We start from the raw sequence: 18,852 nt of genomic DNA, 5'->3' as shown, positions 1-18,852 counted from the left end.
CATCACCATGCTGGGGATGGCAGGGCAGGGGTTGTACCCCCCAACACATTCCCAGGTGCTTAAAAAATTATGGTTTATTAGAAATCAGACAGAAAACATTTTAAAAAAGATTTTTTTGAGATGAAGCATCTGACACAGAAATGAGAAGGGTAAAGTGAGGGGTATGGAGGCAGGTGGCTCCCAGGGGACACTGCTACAGGGGTATGCTGGTCCTAGAAAAAGTTGTAAAACCCCTTCTGAGACCCCCCCCCCCCCCCAGGGAAGGGGCAGTGATCCAGCACCCACCCCATATGAGGGACATGGGGCAGGGGCTCTGTGGTACCACCTGAAACATCCCCTGCCCTCCAAATCAAGGAATGGCATTTTGCTACCAGTTTTGGAGAAGCTTTGGAGCATCCCTGAACTCCACCAGTCCAGGCAGCTCCCAGAACCTGGGGTGGGGGATGGACACAAAAAAAACCAAAAACCTCTCCTATTTCTTGCCTAGCCCAAAGGCTTCACAGTTGGGGTGCAGAAGGAGGCTGGTGATCCATGGTTGCCCCCAGGATGAGGAGGAGGCTTCATGACTATCTGGCAGAGGGTAGGGGATACCAAATACAGCTCCCCCAGCCCAAATTCCTTGCAGAGAAGGAAGAAGAAAACCCAAGGGATGGGCAGAGACCACAGGTATGACAGAAGAGCAGTGGGAGCAGGGGCTGGCACAGAAACCTCAGCCCACCAGTGCAGCAAGCATGTCCATTCTCTGCTCCTCAGCCCCCCACTGCTGCCATGCATAGATGGTTTTCCCAATGCAGGGGATCTCTGGGCCCCTTGGAGGGCAGTGGTCTCATGCCAGGATCCTGGGCACGTGTCCCTTTGGCCTGGCTCTACCAAGCCCCTAGCAGAGAGCTGGCTCTACTCCCAGTCAATGGGACAGTGACAAATGGGCCACCCCCACACGGTCAGTCTTGCAAGAGGTGGACGAAGCTGGCAGGGAAGACTCCAGTGCGGGATCCATCACCCTCGATGAAGCCAACCTGGAGGTGCAGAAAAAGGGTTCAGGGGACTGCAAGTCTTATCTTGAGATATCAGCCCCAGAACTTCTTCCCTGCTCAATTCCAACAGGGATTTAGAGAGGCAAAGCTGTGGTGACACATCAGTGGAGCCCTCCTAGCCCTCCTCCATGCATACATGGGGCAGAAGTCCCCCATCTGTGCCCCCCAGAAAAACCCAGCCTCCAGAAGAGAACTGGAGGGGGAAAAGGACCACGATTTGGATCCCAGCACCTGTCCATGCCATGGTGACTCACCCAGATCTGCTCGTCCTCCTCCCGTGTCACCACAATGACCTCCCCCTTGGAGAAGGTCAGCTCTCGTGCCTTGTCTCCCTTGCAGTCAGCCACTGCCTTTACTCGCTTCTGCCTCCCCTTCGCCTGAAATGGGATCAAAAGGGGGTGACAGACCCCCCAAAGTCATCCAAAAGGTGGCAACAGGGATAGGACCCCCTAATCACTCCATCTGCCACCCCAGGATAAGAGGAGCTGGGATGCTTGGGGATGCAGAGGAGAATTTGCACCTACCGGAGCAAATCTTCTGGGCATGGGCACAGGGGGAACCTTGCTGAGAGCAGGGTCCTCAGGGCCACCAGGGCTCTGGGGGGACCCAGCCAACCCCATTTTGCCCACTGTGCCACCAATGCGCCGGTATGAGCGGGTGCTCTCTGAGCTGTGGGTGACAGTGGGAACAGTGTCACCCTCCCTCTGCTGTTGCCTTCCCCCACCCCACCCTGTTCTCCATCCTGTCAGGTCTCAGGGAGGTTAGGGCTTCCCCCATGGGACATGGATCTCACCCACAGCTCCCTGGATGCTGATGAAAAGGGTCCCCAGCACCCAAACTCCCTCAAATGAGCCCATCCCACCACATTTTCCCAAAGAAGAGAAAAAATACATATGATAACTGGCAGAGGATCTTGGTGTCCTCCCAGATAATCTGCATCATTGTCTCCAAGGACAACCCAGCATCCCCATAGCTGCCCTTGTCTCCTCCTGCATCCCAGGGTCACCATCAGTTTCTTTGGAGGGTGGGGACCCTTTTGCTTCACAGCAATTCTCCATGCCCATGGGGGTGGCAGAGGTTGAAGTTCACCCACCAGCACCATACAATGATCCCCCAACACCAAGTGCAACCCCAGTCTGGAGCAGGGTCCCTACCCAAACTTGACAGGGGGGATGTCAGGGACTGTGCTGCCTGGCAGGGGCTGTGTGGGTGGGGGACTCAGCTCTGGCCCCCGCCGACTGCTGCTCGTGTCCGTCTCGGAGCGGGTTTCCCAGTAGGCTGCCCACTGGCTCTCGGTGGGGCTGCGGGTGCTGGGGGTGCCATCCAGGGCACCCGTGCTGCTGGCACAGGGCAGGCTGTGTGGTGCCACTGCCTCTGCCGGCCCAGAGAAGTGCGGCTCCGATGCCTGCCGGGGCAGTTCAGGGCGTTCTGGGGGAACACACACAATGGGGACAATAAACTTGGTCTCTGGGGGAAGGCACAGCCCCACCATGATGACCCCCTCCTCCAACTCACCGGTGGGGCTGTGGCTGGGTTTGGGGCGAGAGCTGCCTCGCATAGGGTTTTTGAGGGGCAGCGGTGGGGGGATCTCCTCGCTGTGAGCCCGGCGGGGCGCAGTGCGCGAGGGCACCAGGATGCTCTCGTAGGTCTTGTTGGTGATGTCCATCCCCATGCAGCTCCAGCGGGTCTGGGGGCAGGCAGGCAGTGGGCTGGCAGCCAGTGGTGATGTGCCCTTGAAGGAGCGCTGGAGGGGGCTCACCTGGGGGTACACACACAGCTCCAGGGATGTCCCACTGCCACCAGCCCCCCAAAAGGGTCTGCACTCCCACAGCTCCCTTACTGGCGATGTGGAGGCCCCACCATCCCACAGTACCTTCTCCTCCAGCTCATCCTCACTGTCATAGGGCAACTCTGATGGGAGCTCCCAGTCATAGTCCACATGGATTTGCAGAGATAGCTTCCCTGCCTGCGCCTGCTCCAGCTGCCAGAGGGATGGGGCAGGTCAGGGGGATCTCAGGATGGGGCAGCCCACAGGGGTCTTGGCACTGGAGGGACACGTTCCAAAAGCCCCCCACCTTCATGCCAGTCCTCCTCAGGCACTTGATCCCCTCTCCCCACTGTGAGCTTCTCCCCCATTCCTCCATCCCACCTACCAGCTCCTCACACTCGCTGTACTTCAGCCTCCTCGCCACATCCAGAGCCGTCTCGCCTGCCGCGTTCACTGCCCAAGGGACAAAAGGGGGACAAATCCAAGTTGCAGCCTTACCATTCCCACCAAAGAACCCCAAAACCTCTGTCCCAAGCTCATACCTGTGGTGAAGGTGGCTTTCCCTTTCAGGAGCAGCTTGAGGCAGTTGGGCTGGTTATAGAGCGCACCATAGTGCAAGGCCGTGTTCCCATTCTGTGTCACCTGGTCCAGCGTTCCCCTGTGCAGGGCCAACAGCAGGAAAGTCAAGGCTTTGATACAAGCATCGGGTACATTCCTCCCATGAGAGAGAGGGGCAGGGAACACTGGGAGCCCTTGGGGACGCACCCATTCTGGATGATGAAGTCCACCAAGGGAAGGGAAGATCTGTCGGCGTGGCGTACGGCCATGTGCAGCGGCAGCTCGCCTGCATCCTGCCAAGAGATGGGAGTGAGAGATGACCCTGAGAGTGCTCATCTTTCCTCAGGATAAAGTGAAAAGAAGTACTGGATCCAAGAATGCTCATCTTCCCCCTGAATGAAGGGAAAAGGAGTGCTGGACACATGTATACTCATCTCCCAAGATATGGAAGGGAGAGGAGAGCTGGCCTCAACAATACTTCATCTCCTGTGTGTAGGAGAGAAGAAAGCTGGACCTAAGGATGCTCACCTTCCAACCAGCATATCCCTTCCCAAAGCCCAAGGCAACCCAGAGCACAGCCACCCAGAGAGGGAAAATCCATTCCCTGTTGGGTGCAGGCCTCACCTGACCCTCAGGGCTGGCCAGGGGCTTGGTCAGGTCATGCCCCTCGGCAAAGGCCTTGAGGAGGGCCAGGAGGTCACGGGCTTGAATGGCTTCCCAGAGGCCGTGGGGGTTGTCCTGGCTGCTTTTCTGAACATAGCGTCGCTCCATGTACTTGGCCATGATGTACTCCTTGCGCGCAGCCCTGCCAGAAGGGAGGCTTGGATGGGCATGGACACAGGCTGTGGAGCCCTGTGCTCCTGCCTTCTCCTGAAGCCTCAGGATCAAGGGTAAGCCTCCAAAGAGGTGCAGATCCCCACCACAATCCAGCAATGACACCAGGATGCCTCATCCCAGGGCTGTCTTAGATGGGCAGTGGCAGCATGGGGACAAGAATAGGGCACACACCATGCACTCCTTTTCCTTCTCCTCCTCTTCTTCCCAGCACACCCAAGTCCCTGACTCACATATCACTGCTGGCTGAAGGCTTGGGACAGTCCTGTGTGGGTAGCGCGGCCTCCATGATCTCATTGAAACGAGTGTTCCCAATGCTAACAGCCAGCTAGGGAGAGAGGAGAACAGAGGGACATAAACCCTCCTGGTCACACTCACCCTGTTCCAGCCAGATCCCATCCCAGAAGGAAGGAATCCATTGGATCCATCCAGGGCTTTCCCAGAGCAGCATCTTTGCCAGGATGATGCTCTCTTATGGCAGTGGAAATCTATTTTAGGAGGGAGAAAATCCTGGGGAGCTGCCAGCAGCGCCCTGCTTAGCAAACAGCTTTGCAGAGCCCCCCTTGCCCACACCACTGCACTGGGAAAACTGAGGCAAGTTTGCAAGCCCTGGAGCAAACTGGGGACAGATGGGATGGAGGAGAAGAAAGGAACCCTGTGTCACAGGAGGTTTGGGAGACACAGAGGGTGGTTCCCAAGGTGCCAGGAGATCTCTGGGCTCAGAGAGCAGCTTACCAGCAGCTCAGAGGTGCTGAGAACATCCAGAGTGAGGGACTGGATGCGGGAATAATGCACACCCAGCTCCCGATGGATGCCAGAGCACTCGATGCATGTCAGGATGCCAAGGTTGGTAGAGAGCCACGTGGGATCTGCAGTGGGAGCAGCGCGGGGCTCAGCGGCATGCCCAGCCCCCAAAGATGCTGTGACCCCCTGAACCCTGACTCACACCCAGGGCAAGGGGACACCCCAGGCCCTGACGTACCTGGGGCACCGCAGTCACAACACTGCTTGTTTCCTGGCATGTTCTTCACCTCACTGATAACCAGCCTGGTGAGCTCCTGCATGCCGCCGTCCACCCCGGTGCCTGCTGCCACCCCGCCACTGCCCCCATCCCCCTTGAAGGCATTGCTCAGGGCTTCATCCTTGCTGTTCTGCAGCACCGAGACCCACCTGGGCAGGAGGGAGGAGGAAGAGGAGGATGAGGAAGGCAGAGCAGGATCTGGCACGTCAAGGAGGAGGGATGGGCTGTGGCACTTACACAACACACTCTTGCTCATCCTCTGCTTGGAAGTGATATGTCCTGTTGTCTGCACGGATGGGGAGAGAGGAGAGAAGGTGAAAGGAGAGAAGCTGTGTCTGCCACATCCCTTGAATTGTTTAAGCTTGGACAGGTCTTGGAGCAATCTGGTCTAGTGGAAGATATCCCGGCCCATGGTGCAGGGGTGGAACAAAACAGTCTTTAAGGTTACTTCCAACCTAAACCATTCTAAGATTCTATGGTCTAGGGATGCCAAGGAATCAGATGAAATCTCTTCAAAGGAGCTGCTTAATTACAAATTAAATCACTGCACATCACTCCCATCACCTGAGCCCTGTCACAATCTCTTCACAATCTCTTTTTGTCTCAGCTTTCTAGCCCTCACTGGATTGGTCCTTCATCTGTAAAGACAGCCAGGAAGATACCCAGAGCCAGATTAAAGAGGGTGCCACTGTGTTTCAGAGGGAAAACTCACTCCAAAAAGGGAGAGGTCCCACCAAAGCCTCCACCTCCAGGTCAAACACCTCACACCCCAGCCACTGCACCTCATCCCAGGTACTCACGTGTCACCAGGTCAAAGCATTTTTTCTCCTCAGCATGGGGCCGCACCTGGCAGGTGAGGAGGTTCAGCTTCACAGGGGGACGGTTTATCTGCAGGATGAGAGGACCGAGGTGGGTTAAAGGACCAGGAATGAATGGGATGGGCATCACCATCTCCAGTGGCAACTGTGGTGGTACAACTACCACCACAGATGGTTTCTCTCGGGATAACCATGCAAATCAGACTTTGTCTGACTCATTTCAGAAGAACAGGAACCCTTTGCAGGAGAACATGGCTCCAAGAGGTCCCTCTGTCCCTCCTGCAGTTTCCAGCCTCCACCGCCAGGGGGCAGCCCTTCCCTCCCAACCAGCCCATCCCCTTTGGGCTCGTCTGGACCCGCATTGTCCGTCGGCCTGCCCCCGCCAGCATCACCTCCTCTCCCATAGACAGACACGGGGCACCACCCTGGGACCCCCGTCAGATACAGGGCACTTTCTTTAAACTGTCCAGTCTCATCCTGCATTGATTTTTAAGCCAGGCAGATTTGTGATCAGTTTTGGCAAAATTAAACCTGAAATCCAATGGACACCAAGCCCCAAAGGGTGCACATAAAAGGGTCAGGGCTGCAGCCCCCACCCTCCCCACCGTGCTGTGGGAGATGGTCAGGCAGCCATACTTCACACCACACTTCCTCTTCTGCCACACTTTGCGGATCCTGAGAAAAAGGAAGAGGAGGAGTGAGGATTGCACAGCTGCAACCACCCACATCCACATCCCAAACCAGCCATGGCAGAGGCCTGATGGGAGTTCTGGACATGGGGTTATGCTTTCTCTAACTCATAGAATACTAAATGTCCTGTGAGCTGGATTTCAGCTCTGGACCTCCCATGAGCACTGACAATGTCAGGATGAAGCCAAGAGCTCTCCAGGATAACACTCATCCTCACCCATCACTCTTCTTGTACAGGAATCCTGACTTCTCTGTCCCGTACTGCTTGTTGCCTTGGTGCTGGTGGATACTGTAGCCACTGCCAGAGTTCTTCCTGTTCAAGTTTTCCTGAAAAAAAGACAATAAAAAAGCAAAGTGAGAGGCACAGAGGTGGCTGCTGCCCCAGGTGACCTTGTCCTTACGGAGGTGCAATGTGTCCAGAAGATGCCAGACAGCCCCATGCCCACCCAGCATCCAAATGTCTCCAGGTCCCTGGAGAGGTTAACCCAGCTCCCCTCTCCCAAACTAACCCCAGCGTACTCAGCACCTCCCAATGCTCCTTCCCAGCTCTTCCCTGCCCATCCTGGGGTCTCACCTCCTTGTTCTCCAGCTGCAGGATGTTGCGGAGGGAATCACGGGTCTGCGTGAGCTGCTTCACCTCCTCCTCCTGTGCTTGGCGCAGCTGCAGAGGGAGCAGCTGCCCTCAGGGCTGCCCTGAGCACAGGTGCTGGCCGGGGCTGGCACAGGGACGGGAGCATCCCGGGGGACAGGCTGAGGGCACTGCATGGCAGCGGGAAGGCCTTACCGCATGCAGGGACACGGCGAGCTTCTCAATGAAGGGGTAGAGATTCTGGGCAGCCTTCCAGCCGTCTTGGAAGAAACTGGGTGTTTGTTGAGGGTGATTAAGATGCAGATGGGGAAGATGGAGGAAAAAAGAGGGTTTTTAGAGAAATTGTGGCAGGACATCATGGCGATCCCCTCCCTGGTACTTGCTTTGTGGCTCCCTGGCTACGGGGATCTGGAGAGAGCCCAACAAAGGCCAAGTCTAACCCATGGGGTTTGGATACCCCAAATGTTTGGGATGTTTGGCATGCAGGATTGGCCTCTTGTTTAATCCCAGCTCAACTCACTGGGGAGCAGTGCTGCCAAAAGCCACAATCTCAGGGGTCCCTGGGTCACAGTCCCAGTCAAAGACATGCTTTTAAGCACCATGACAGTCTCAACCTGCCTCAGTTTCGCCACTTGAGAGCTGGAGGAGATGATGACTCCCACACACTGCTATTCCAGCCTCACAGAGCAACGGGAAAGGCAAGGGGATGTTGATCCTCACTCCAAACACCCTTGTTACAAGCCCCATGGCTAAAGCCAGAGGTGCTCAGCTGAGCTCATCCCTGGAAATCTATCCAGAAACCAAATAATCAGATACATCTCAAGCCAATGCCCCTCCCACTGCCCCATGGACACGTTTACAGCTCCTCAAGACAACAAAGCACATTTCAACTCCCCAGAGAAAACTGAGAAGTGATGAGCTCTGCCCAGTATCTCCACTAACAGCTTTATGGCTCTGGGATGAGAGCAGAAGACCCCAGACCCTCGTGGGACCACCCAAGGGTGACAACCAGTCCCATCTTAACCCAGGTGGCACCTACTTGTGCTGAGCGTGGAAAAATTTGATGAGGCTCTGCAGGAAATCTGGTCCCTGCTTCATCTGAGACTCTCTGGCTTTTAGCAGGTACTGGACGGGAAGAAAACACCTGGTTAGGTGACAGAGACAAGGACCAGCTGAAAATATCCCAGAGAAAAGAGCAAGAGCCTGCCTAGCCCTTGATTCCCTTCCCAGCAAGGGAGGAAGGTTAAAACACTGGCTGGGTTTCAAGAAGTCAAGTCATGATGTTGGATTTGAAGGCAGCTCACTGGGGACCACCCTCAAAAACCTGGCTCTGGAAGTCCTCCAAGACATGGAAAGTTCAAGGACTGAGGCAGGCCTCCAGGCTTTCCAGCCCAGCATGCTTCTCCTACTGCTCATTACTTCTGGAGTTAATAAATAACCAAAACTCAAGGCAGCTTGTGAAGGAAAGAAAAAACACAACAAAAAAGGCCAAATGCTTTTTAAGATATGGCCTTTTTATTCCCAAAAAATCAGATTCCAAGAAGCGAGCACCTGCAGCACACCAGCACTGGAGGTCTGCTGAGGTGCCCCGTGGGATGGGGAATTTCAGCTTTATGCATCAAACCCATTCATCAGCTGCAGGCAGGGAAGGAAACACACTGACTCTCGCTCACCCTAAGTAAAAGAAGGAGGGGAAGAGATTTTCCCCCTGCAAGCTCCTCTCCAGCTGCTGGAACGGTTTTGAGTGGGGAGCGAGGGGAGGGGGAGGCAGCCCTGAGCTCTGGGGGCTTTCCAGGGTGAGACAGAGCTCCTGGAATGGAGCCTCACCATGCCCCAGGCACGGCAGACACCCTGAGGGGTCACTGGACTGGGCACGGCTGTTAAAGTACTCCATGACAGCTGGAGAGGCCAAGTCAATGTCAGGGAGCACATCCCACCTAGAAAAGGCCACATGTGCCCAGCTCCTGTAGGATGTCCCTGCCCTGCCACCCACATCCCACGGTGACAGTGGCAGCAGAGCATCCCAGGCAGCGCTGGCTGGGACCTGTGAACAAAGGGATGCTCCCACAGCCCTGAGGGTGTGAGACGGCCCACGATGAGGAGACACCACCACCCCATGGAATGAAACAGGACCCTGGAATAGCAAAACCCACCTTCCAATAAACCTATGTGCATCATATGGGCCCCCAGCCACCCAGAAGAACTGCCCTCCCATTTCCAGGACCAGCAGCAGCTCTCATGCATGCAGAAACACGGGTGCACATGCCCTGCTCCAGCTCCCACCTCTCCATGTGCTGTTATTTATCCCACAGTGGAGCTATTCAAGGGAGTGACTCATCTGGCCGGGTCCCAGCTGCGAGGCAGGCAGAGCCTCCTACCCACAACCCCTGTTCTTTGCTGGGGGGCATGGGGCGGCACCAGGATCTGGCCCTCGGGAACATGGGAGACCTCTGGGACAACCCATGGCAGACTTGTTTCCTGCTCTGCCACCCTCGAAGTTTATGGGGCTGCTGAGTGTCTGGAACCAGGACACTTGGGTTCCTCCTTGCTGCAGGGCTTTGAAATTGAGTCTCCTTCATTTATTCCCATCTGATCTCTTGAGCATGACTGCAAGGACCTAGAATTGACAAGGATCTGAGGTGACTTGTGACCCCCTTCATCAAAGCCAGGAGCAGTTTTGAGGATAGGCAAAAACCACAAAGCCAACCTCACGGACGTTAGCCAAAAAGCTTATTTTTTACCCAAATGCCACCCAAGGAAGGGTAGGAGTGGGGCTGGGGGGACATGGAAGAAAGGCCAGGCCACCCTTATGGGGCACCATGGGTGCCATTTGGAGCTGCATTACACAGGGACCTCAGTAGGGGGATGGGATGGGATGGGATGGGATGGGATGGGATGGGATGGGATGGGATGGGATGGGATGGGATGGGATGGGATGGGATGGGATGGGATGGGATGGGATGGGGATCCCCGAGCTGGGACCATGATGGGGCACAGGGAGAAGGGAACGGACAAGGGTCCCCCACAGCACACAGGTGGGGCTGCTTTGGTGTCGGATACTGGGAGAGGTTCTGATGTCCCTCCACAGCTTCTAGCAGAGCGGTCCCCTGTGCCCCCTGGGACTCTGTTCCTGGGGGGGAAAAGTCCCCAGTCCCCTTGGCACAGCCCCCACCTCACACATGTGGAGCTGCAAGAGCCGCCGCTCCTTCTGCATGTCCTCGGCCACCTCCACTGCTGCAGGCTCTGCCTGGATGACCCCAGCCACGCGGGCTCGTTCCTTCTCCTTCTCCATCTTTCCCCTGTGGAATGGGATGAAGGTGGGCTGGGGACATCCCTGCTCTGAGGGGTGTCCCATGCAGGAGGCTACAGTAGGGATGGGATCAGGAGAAATATCGCCAGGCCCTTTCCAGCCCCTCTCCCTTTCCCCTTTGGGAAAAGCTGGACCAGAACCCTCCCCATGACAGATTGGCACCATTGGTGCCTGGCTCCAGTCCAGGGACAAAACACCTTTGTGCAGAGTGGGATTAGGTAGATTTTGCCAGAGGCAGCATGCTACTTACACTTTGGTCTCATAATCCTTCCAGGCCTTTTCAATCTGCTTCTTGGAATCCTGTGGCAAAGGAAAAAGGGGGTGGCAGCTGCCAGGGAAAGCAAAAGAGCCGGTGGCACTAAATGGGCCAAGAGCTTTGCTCTGCATTGCTGCACCCCTTGAGGGTGACGAGTGTCCCTATCAGGTCTTCACCCCTTACTTCTGTCACTCCCAACCCTCACTGCTTCCTTCCACGCCCTGGTGCTAGCTCCTCCCTTCTCCTGGCCACAGACATGAGCTGAATCCATACCAGAGGTCTCGCTGCAGAATGTCACCAAATGAGTGACCCTGGGGACAGGACTTACCAGGCGGCCATCCTTCAGCTGCCCCTTCAACAGGCTGTCCAGGGGGAAGGACACGATGTTATTCAGGTTCTGCACCTGCAGAAGGTAGACATAGGGCCACCCCACGGTGAGGGAAGTCAGGGAGCTGTAGCCGCAGGTCTTCCCCAGTGCCAGGGACCTCCCCCCAACTCTGTCACTGCCCCAGGAAGGGTTAAAGAGGCTGGAAGGGTGGCTGAATCCAGGATCCTGGCAGAGGGCACGCTGGGGCTTGTTGGAACTGGCTGCAAGATGTCTGACGAATGTGGCCCTTCCCACAAACCACACCAGCAGCATAGCTGCCAAAAACAAAGCTGTCTTCCCCCACTGACACCTCATCCCTGTCCCCAGCATCCAGCAGCACGACCAGCCCCTCCATAGTCCTGTGATACAAAGAGCTCACCCATGTCAAAGGGGCTTCCCAAAATGCCTCCCTTTTTTGGGATCTGGGGATAGCAATGCAGCCACCACTATGCCTACCAGTGCTGTGCAGGGGTCTGTGGTGAGGACATGGGAGCCCACTGCTGTCCTGGCCTCCCTCCATGCAGCCCACGGAGCAGCGCCCCATTTTAGAGCTGTGAGAGCAGCTCCAGCACCCACATGGGACTTCCCCAGTGTACCCAGATTTCTTTTAAAGGGTTTTGGTCCTCTGCAGCACCTGAGGAGAAACCCAGCCCCAGGGCACAGGACCACCCCCAAACCAGGGGTAATGGGGGAGCTCCAGGGAGACTCTAGGAGGGGAAACAGCTTTTTGGATCTGGTTTTGGCACAGAACTCACTCAGCAGCATGTGGGGCAGGAGGTGGGGACCCTCAGAACTGGTCCAACTCCTCCATCAGGACAGTTCTGCAGAGCTCTACTGGAGCACGGGAGTCCAGCAGGCTATGACAGCCAGGATGGGGAAGGGGAGGAGGAGGGAGGCCCAGATTGGGGTAACTGGGAGAGGAACACATAAAAAGTCTGAAATTCTTGCTGGGGGAAGGGCAGCAGAAATCAATTTCCTCCTTAAGCAAAGCCAGGGGCCAAGAACACCCTTTGGAGAGGGGGATTTGAAAGTGAAAAGAGAGGGGGCCACATGGGACCCCCCCAGGGATTTGCTGCTGGGCATGCATGAACCCAGCTTCATTCAGGACCTGAGTTTTCCATCAGAGCCATTCCTGGCTCGGCTCACAGCCGCCTCTGCCTGCTCCCCATGGCCCCACTGTGCAGCCCAGCGTGGCTTTGATTTACTCTTGGCAAGCAAGATCAGAGATGCAATTGATGTGAGAAAAAAACAGAAAGCAAGAAAAAAGGGAAAAATGAAAATAGCAGCCCCAGCTTCCCATTAGATCCCAGTGTCAATGGCCCCAGGGAGCTGGGAGTGAGCTATAAATCCAGTAATGAGGGTATCAGATGGTCTGAGAGCACTGAGAATGTGTCCCTGAGCCCAAGGTAGGAGGTAGGGATTGCTGCATGTGGTGGAGGGCAGCTAAATTAGAAGGAGGGGAGCTGCACTGGTTGGTGGGGGATTCCAAATCCAAGTGGCTTTGGGACAGCTCACCAGATTCTTGAAGAGTGCAGTGACCTCACGGGTGAAGACCGCCAGGTTTAGGAAGCCGGTAGAGAGCTCATGGTTGTTCTGGGACAGGTGGTTGTTGCCAAAGTTCTCCAGGGCCTCACTGTACTGTTCTTCATTCTCCACATGGGCTGTATGGAGAGACACCAAAGAGGGACATGCGGTGACCCTGCAGCACCCGACACATTAAGGTCACACCATCTCTCCATCCCCTTCTAACAGAGCCGGCCCAATCCTAATGCAGGACAGCAGCAGTGCCACAAAACAACCTCCCTAAGGTTCTCAATTTTTCCTTTTCATATATATTTCAGACAGTTTTTGGCATCTAAGCACATTATCAGGTCACGTCATGTGGTTCCACCAGCAGCTAGCATCCACCTCCTTACTTTTTTTGGGTTTGCCACCCACCTCTGTAGCAAATCTGGACTGATCCTGCTGGACAACACCACCGGAATATCCAAAACAAGCTTCCTAAGGCTCTCCATTTCCCACTTTATACAATTTTAAGACAATTTTTGGCACCTTAGCATGTTTCCAGACTGGCGAGCTTGTAGCACCCAAGCAGCAAATAGCCCCAGGCTCAGCAGCACCCACAGCTGCCCGATGTGACCATTGCTGGTGGAGGATGGGGCTATCACACAACCCCAGCCCCATGCTCTGGGTATGCCCATCATCTCCCTAAGCCCAACTCACTGAGCCCGGAGATGTGAATAGCTTTCACATATTTCCTGATCCTCTGGAGCACAGCTTGGTCCCCATCCAGGCTCTGCAATAGCAAAGAGAGAAAACAAATGGAGCTCATTAGCCAAGCATGGCTGCCACTCCCCCAGCCCAGCTGGCCCTTGGAAAGGCTGCAACTCTACTGTGCAGATGTGTGGGGTGGGATCCAAGCTCCCAGGGCTGGGAAAGGAGCTGGAGGCATCCTGGGATGCTGGAACCACAGCGTCCAGCCGGTCTCCTGCCAGGGCTGTGGTCCCAATAGCTTTGCTGCCAGGCAGGGCTTTGGCTGGCTACAGAGAGGAGGGTTTGAGCAAGACAGTAGGAGGAGGCAAGAGGCTCTTTGGATCCCAGCAGCTTCTATTAAGCATGGAAAGCTTAATAGAAAGCCAGCTTCGCTGGCTCTTGCAGGGACTGTTTCAACCAAGGAGGAGTTGAAGCATCATGTAGCACATAAGCCCATCCCCATGGCTCAGAACCAGGCGAGATGTGTGAGGGTGCTCAGCTCTCACAGGACCCATGTCCTGCTGATGGGGACCTAAATCCCATAAACCCTTGTGCTGATTGTGTGCTAAACCACAACAATCCCACAATGAGCAATGTGGCTTTCCAAACCCCCCCAGCTCATGCATGATCTTGCCCCATGGTCCCCAGCACCACGAGTCTCCCTGCAGCCCCATCACCCAGATCCTGCTCTGGTTTGCAGCTCTCCCCATCCTCCCATCTCTTCCTACCTGTATAGCCCTGATTTGCCCCCTAAGCACCACAACAAATTCAACCCCACCAAGCCCTGTGACAAACCCACCCCACTCAACCCAAGGGCAAGGGGCTGTGGTGCTGCCAGCACAAGCATCTGAGCACACGCTGGCCCCAGCATCAGGAAAGGGTTAAGGGTGGCTTGGCTGCAGGTACCAGAGCCATGATAACAGGCTGGAAATATTTAGAGGGCGTGAACAGCAGAAAGGGCAGGGATGAAACCTCGGAGGAATTACAATAAAGAGGCTCTCTCTCTGCTTGAGCTCTGTTGAAGGTTTTCGGGCTGATGTCAAGGCTGATTTCCTGACAGCAGGGTCAGCCCAGCTTCAGCACTGCTCTCTTCGCCAGATGGGATGCTGCCAGGATGAACTGGCTTGGAGCAGACTGGGGCTGAGGTGGGAGCCAAACCCCTGCTCAGGAGTCTTGCAATGCATCTACAGAGGGGAGAATGTTGGGGTGCACCAAAGCCCCTCATGGCCCTTCTCTGTGTCACATCCAGGTGCACCAAACTCTCCAGAGCAGAGATATTCCCTGCCTCTGGGGGAACTCAGGGCTGGATGCCTGGATGCTCCAGGCTTGCAAACCTGGCAGAGTCTTAGGAAGGGGAAACTGAGGTAGCATGAGATGCTTTGGAAGCATCACTGGGAAAATGTGGGAAGACGCTCCTTCAAGTGTCCAGGATGGAGCAGCTCATCCTGGTGCCAGCTCACAGCTGCTGGATGCAGAATGCAGGGCTGGTGCAGAGCAGGGATGATCCAGGGAAGGACACAGGGAAGGGCTTTCAGGAAGGGGTCTGTGCATCTACCAGCGGGCACAGGGCAAGCAGAGACAAGTATTTGGGTGGTTAACACAGAGGCAATCACTGTACAGTGCTGCTGGAACCTGCAAGCAGCACTGGCATCCCCAATGTACCAGACTGGCTACTGGGAACACAGTCCTTGGCTGCTCAGGAGTGGAGGAGCAGAGATGTCTGGAGCCCCCGTTGGCACCCATCATCCCCCAGGCCCAGCTCAAGGGCTTCTGGTCAGGGGGCAGCTGAGGACATTGGCATAACAGGGACATCAGCAGGAGGAATTCCCCATGGGATGGAGGAAGGGATGAATGCACACCTGCACCACAGCTAGCTGGGCTCACAGCCGGGGGACCTCAGGCAGGATGTTCAATGGAGGCCATTCTTCTCCCTGCCCCGCTGCTGCCGGCTCGTGCTACCCAGCGAAGGAGCCGCCACGGGTGCCAGAGCCAGGATGCCAAGCTGTCAGGCCAGGAGCAGTATGTGGCACTGCCCTCGGGGACAGGGTGAGCTGGGAGCCATCTGCCAGCAGCCTCTGCCATGTCACCCTGCCCTAGTCCAGAGGTGCCCAGTCCCCTCTGATGTGCACACAGCACCCAGCACCAACCACCAAGGGCTGGATTCAGCCTTCCGAGCCCACTCCAGAGACCTCAGGCTCTGTCTCTGCAGCAGCCCCAGGGATCCTGAAGTCCCACAAACACCGGGGAGAGGACCCTCTTTAATCTCAGGAGGTAAACTGAGGCACAAAGTAGCTCTGGGCAATATCAGGATGTCTCCTTAGTGTTAAGCAGCAATCTCCAGTCCTCTCCCTGCTCACTCCTGCCCCCGATTGAGATCAGCTCCTATCTTGGGTGCATGTGGCCATGCTTTGTCCCAGGGTCCTGGTGGGATGTAGCCATCCCTTCCCACCCAGCAGTCACTGGAGTTCAACCAGCATCCTTCACTCCCTCCTGCTCACCAAGCCACCTGCCAGTATTTGGGGTGGTGACAGGATGGATTATGGCTCAGTTTGGTCACAGAGCGTCTCTCCCCTCCCCCAGTGATCCCCAAATCTGCCACTGATTATCCCCCTTGCCTCATGCTATCACCATGTTGCAGCTCCAAAGATAGCAGGGAGCTGGTTTGCTCAGATTTCCCTTCTCCCCTCATGCTAGGACCAGGGGGATGCCAAAGGTCTAGCAGCAGGTTGGCTTCTTCCCCAGAGCCTCCAGTGGCATGGAGGGTTCAGCCCTGTGCCCTCCATGGCACATATGGCACAGCAGTCACGATTCCCAGCTATCTCTCATGCTTGCTGGAGCTTTACTAAGCCAATCCCAGAGACCCCCAGTCATTCCTGAGGGACGCATCTCTCCCCATCCCTTCATCCCTTAACCACAGCCTCTCCAAGCAGCCAAACAAAATTCCTGCTGTTCCCTCCTGGCTAGAGCCACCTCCTCCTTCCCCACTGGGAAGAGGATCCATGACAGTGACCAGCATGTGCTGATGGAGACCAAGATGCTACATGGTGTGTTCCCAGATTGCCAGGTGTGGGACACCCATCCCACTGCCCCCAGGTATCCCAGCAGCCCTTGCACCAGGAGCCCCCCACTCCCTGCCAGCTCTGGCTCTCCTTCAAAGTCATTCCTTAGCTAAGAGGCGTTGGCAAAAGCCACAGGACCAGCTGGAAACTGCCTTTATTCCAGGCGGGAGGAGGATGAAGGCAACCCACCACCTTCACCCTTCCCAAAAAGGCTGCCGATGACTTTGGGGGAGATTGAAAATACTCCACAAGGAAGAGACCCCCCCAGCGACACCACATCCTATCGGGGCTGGCTCCAGTACAGGAGCTCGATAGTGGATAGAAATGTGGGGCTGATTCTCTGGGGGCATGCGCTGGTCCCGGTGGGAAAGAAGGATGCCCTGGCCCCAGGAGGGATGCCTTGATCCCCGGGAGGGGCAGGTGGGAATGCTCTGGCCCTAAAATAAGGAAACAGGCCACCCTGGCCTCGGGGTGATAGGGGATATGTCCTGGCCCCGGGGGGGCATTGGAGCTTTAAAGAAGCCTTTGCTCATTTCTACAGGCTTAGCTCCCCATAAAAGTACGATGGGGCTGCTCGGGAGATACAAACGGCCCCCCCATCCGAGGGTCCCTAACCACCCGTTCAGGATGACCAGCGTAGTCTCGGGATGAAAGGGTGGGCTCTGAAAAACAGAAGCCCGAGGGAGGCGCAAGCATCAAGGGACTAGCACCTATTGGTGCGGAGGTGTTCCCAGGCGGGATGCGCAGTCTGACCCCCCCGACCACACCCCCCGGCCTCGCTCACCTCCTCCAGAGCCCCCACGGTCCCCCGGCACTTCTGCATCTTGGAGGCAAAGGCGGCGGCCGGGGAACCGAGGTCCTCGCTGGCAACGGCCAAGAAGTCGGCCACGCTGAGCTGCTCGGGCATGGTGCGGAGGGCACCGGGGGCACTGGGCGGCAGCGGGGGCGGCGGGGAGCGCCTCCCCTGCGGAGCGCCCCAGGGTGCCGGCTCAGCCCGGCTCAGCGCCCCGCACCGCGCCGGCAGCCCCGCACCGCGAGCCCCGCAGCGCGCCTCCCTCCGCCCGCTCCCGCCCTCCGCCGTCACGCGGCGGCCCCGCCCGTCCGCACGTTAAAGGCGAAGAGCCGCGGTGCTCCCCAGGAACTGCTCCAGTGACCCCCGTTCCGGGACACGGGGGGTGCGGGCTTCCCCCGTGCTCTGGTGGCACGAAGAGAAAACCCTGCGGTTTTTCTTCTGGGTCTGCACCCCCAGCCTTGCCTCGGCACCCGCCTTTCCCAGGCACCAGCATCCCCCTAACGCCAACACCCCCCTTTCCGAGGCACCCAGCAGCCACCTAACCCAAGCACCCAGGGACCCCAGCACCCATTTCCGCCCGGAACCCACCTCACCCCAGCACTCCAGTACTCACTTCTCCCAGGCACCCCAGCAACCACCTCTCCCCATCTTGGGAGAAGATAGAGACACACACAGTGATGGTTTAGGACTATGCCCAGTCTGCTCCAAGCACCGGTTTAACTGGAGGTCACTTCCACCCTGCCCTTCCTAGGACCGTGAGGGTACAATCCTTGGACAGGGGATAACTACTGGAGCCTTTGGCTTTTTGTCCCGCTCTCTCTCTCTCGCCTCTCCTGAGGCGATCTCTTTGCTCCCTCTCTCGTCCCCTCATTCGTCCCACCTCTCAATCGAATTTGGTGTCCCATTCCTGTTTATTTGATCTTCATGGAGGATGGAGAAGCCAGGGCACCTCAGGTGCAGGCAATTAGGTTGAACAGACACTGAGCAAATCCCACTGCAGGACTGGGGTTGGTGTCAAACTGGAACAGAAAGGGGCAAAAAGCCTCACTGTGACTGGTTTGCCATGAGAGAGGCAAGCATGGGTGCAAGGGGGCTTTGCAGACCCTTCCCCATGCCCCTTGCACTGCTCACCCATGATGAATCAGACCCTCAACCCTTTTACTGAGCTAGGAGTGGGGCTCAGTAAAACAGGTACGTGCCTAACCAGGGCCAGCCCAAGTTCTCCTCTAACACACTGTTACTGAGGCCCTGGGGGGGGGGGGGGGGGGGGGGGTACTTGGAGCTTTAAAGAAGCCTTTGCTCATTTCTACAGGCTTAGCTCCCCATAAAGGAGCTGAGAGGGACTGGGGTACAGGAAGAGCCATCACAAGCCTTGGGTGAACAGCTGCGCTTGAAAGATTCCACCTCTCTGGCACCGGCAGTAGGCGAGCCCACGGTTTGGGGGTGTCCTCCCCCGTTCGGGAGCAACCAACATCTGCCGAACTCCCAGGACATCTCCCTCG

General features: G+C 56.6%; 1 protein-coding gene across 3 annotated transcripts; it reads right to left on the bottom strand.

Moving 5' to 3' along the window:
* Window positions 1-54: 54 nt before the first annotated feature.
* ASAP3 (ArfGAP with SH3 domain, ankyrin repeat and PH domain 3) lies at window positions 55-17,621 on the bottom strand. 3 transcript variants are annotated; one of them, XM_071453038.1, is made up of 26 exons: window positions 17,342-17,621; window positions 13,469-13,541; window positions 12,761-12,906; window positions 11,207-11,281; window positions 10,873-10,922; window positions 10,485-10,611; window positions 8,352-8,437; window positions 7,508-7,583; window positions 7,298-7,384; window positions 6,941-7,050; window positions 6,639-6,708; window positions 6,016-6,103; window positions 5,453-5,501; window positions 5,177-5,364; window positions 4,930-5,063; window positions 4,428-4,522; window positions 3,985-4,165; window positions 3,568-3,653; window positions 3,345-3,460; window positions 3,188-3,255; window positions 2,908-3,015; window positions 2,550-2,793; window positions 2,189-2,462; window positions 1,559-1,703; window positions 1,289-1,411; window positions 55-1,016 (listed from the first exon to the last, which is right to left on the bottom strand). In XM_071453038.1, exons 1-26 carry the CDS (start codon window positions 17,462-17,464, stop codon window positions 942-944), a joined length of 2,997 nt encoding a protein of 998 aa, XP_071309139.1. In that variant the 5' UTR covers window positions 17,465-17,621; the 3' UTR covers window positions 55-941. The 3 variants fall into 3 exon arrangements, 2 of the variants coding, with proteins under 2 accessions (XP_071309139.1, XP_071309140.1); XR_011683501.1 differs by lacking the exon at window positions 1,559-1,703; XM_071453039.1 differs by lacking the exon at window positions 2,908-3,015.
* Window positions 17,622-18,852: the final 1,231 nt, after the last annotated feature.

Source organism: Agelaius tricolor, unplaced genomic scaffold, assembly GCF_023055355.1.
Source record: "Agelaius tricolor isolate 1412-34295 unplaced genomic scaffold, bAgeTri1.0.p SCAF_36, whole genome shotgun sequence".
NCBI lineage: Eukaryota > Metazoa > Chordata > Aves > Passeriformes > Icteridae > Agelaius > Agelaius tricolor.
Note: the sequence above shows the minus strand (reverse complement) of the source record. Positions and strands in the feature narration are given on the sequence as shown.

What these genes read in the sequence shown, in the direction of transcription:
- ASAP3 (XM_071453038.1), bottom strand. Translation starts at nt 17,464, where the DNA reads ATGCCCGAGCAGCTCAGCGTGGCCGACTTCTTGGCCGTTGCCAGCGAG. An exon ending in TTTTTCCACGCTCAGCACAA is followed by an intron (nt 7,584 to 8,351) that starts GTAGGTGCCACC and finishes ACAAACACCCAG; the next exon opens with TTTCTTCCAAGACGGCTGGA. An exon ending in CTGTACAAGAAGAGTGATGG is followed by an intron (nt 6,709 to 6,940) that starts GTGAGGATGAGT and finishes CCTTTTTCTCAG; the next exon opens with GATCCGCAAAGTGTGGCAGA.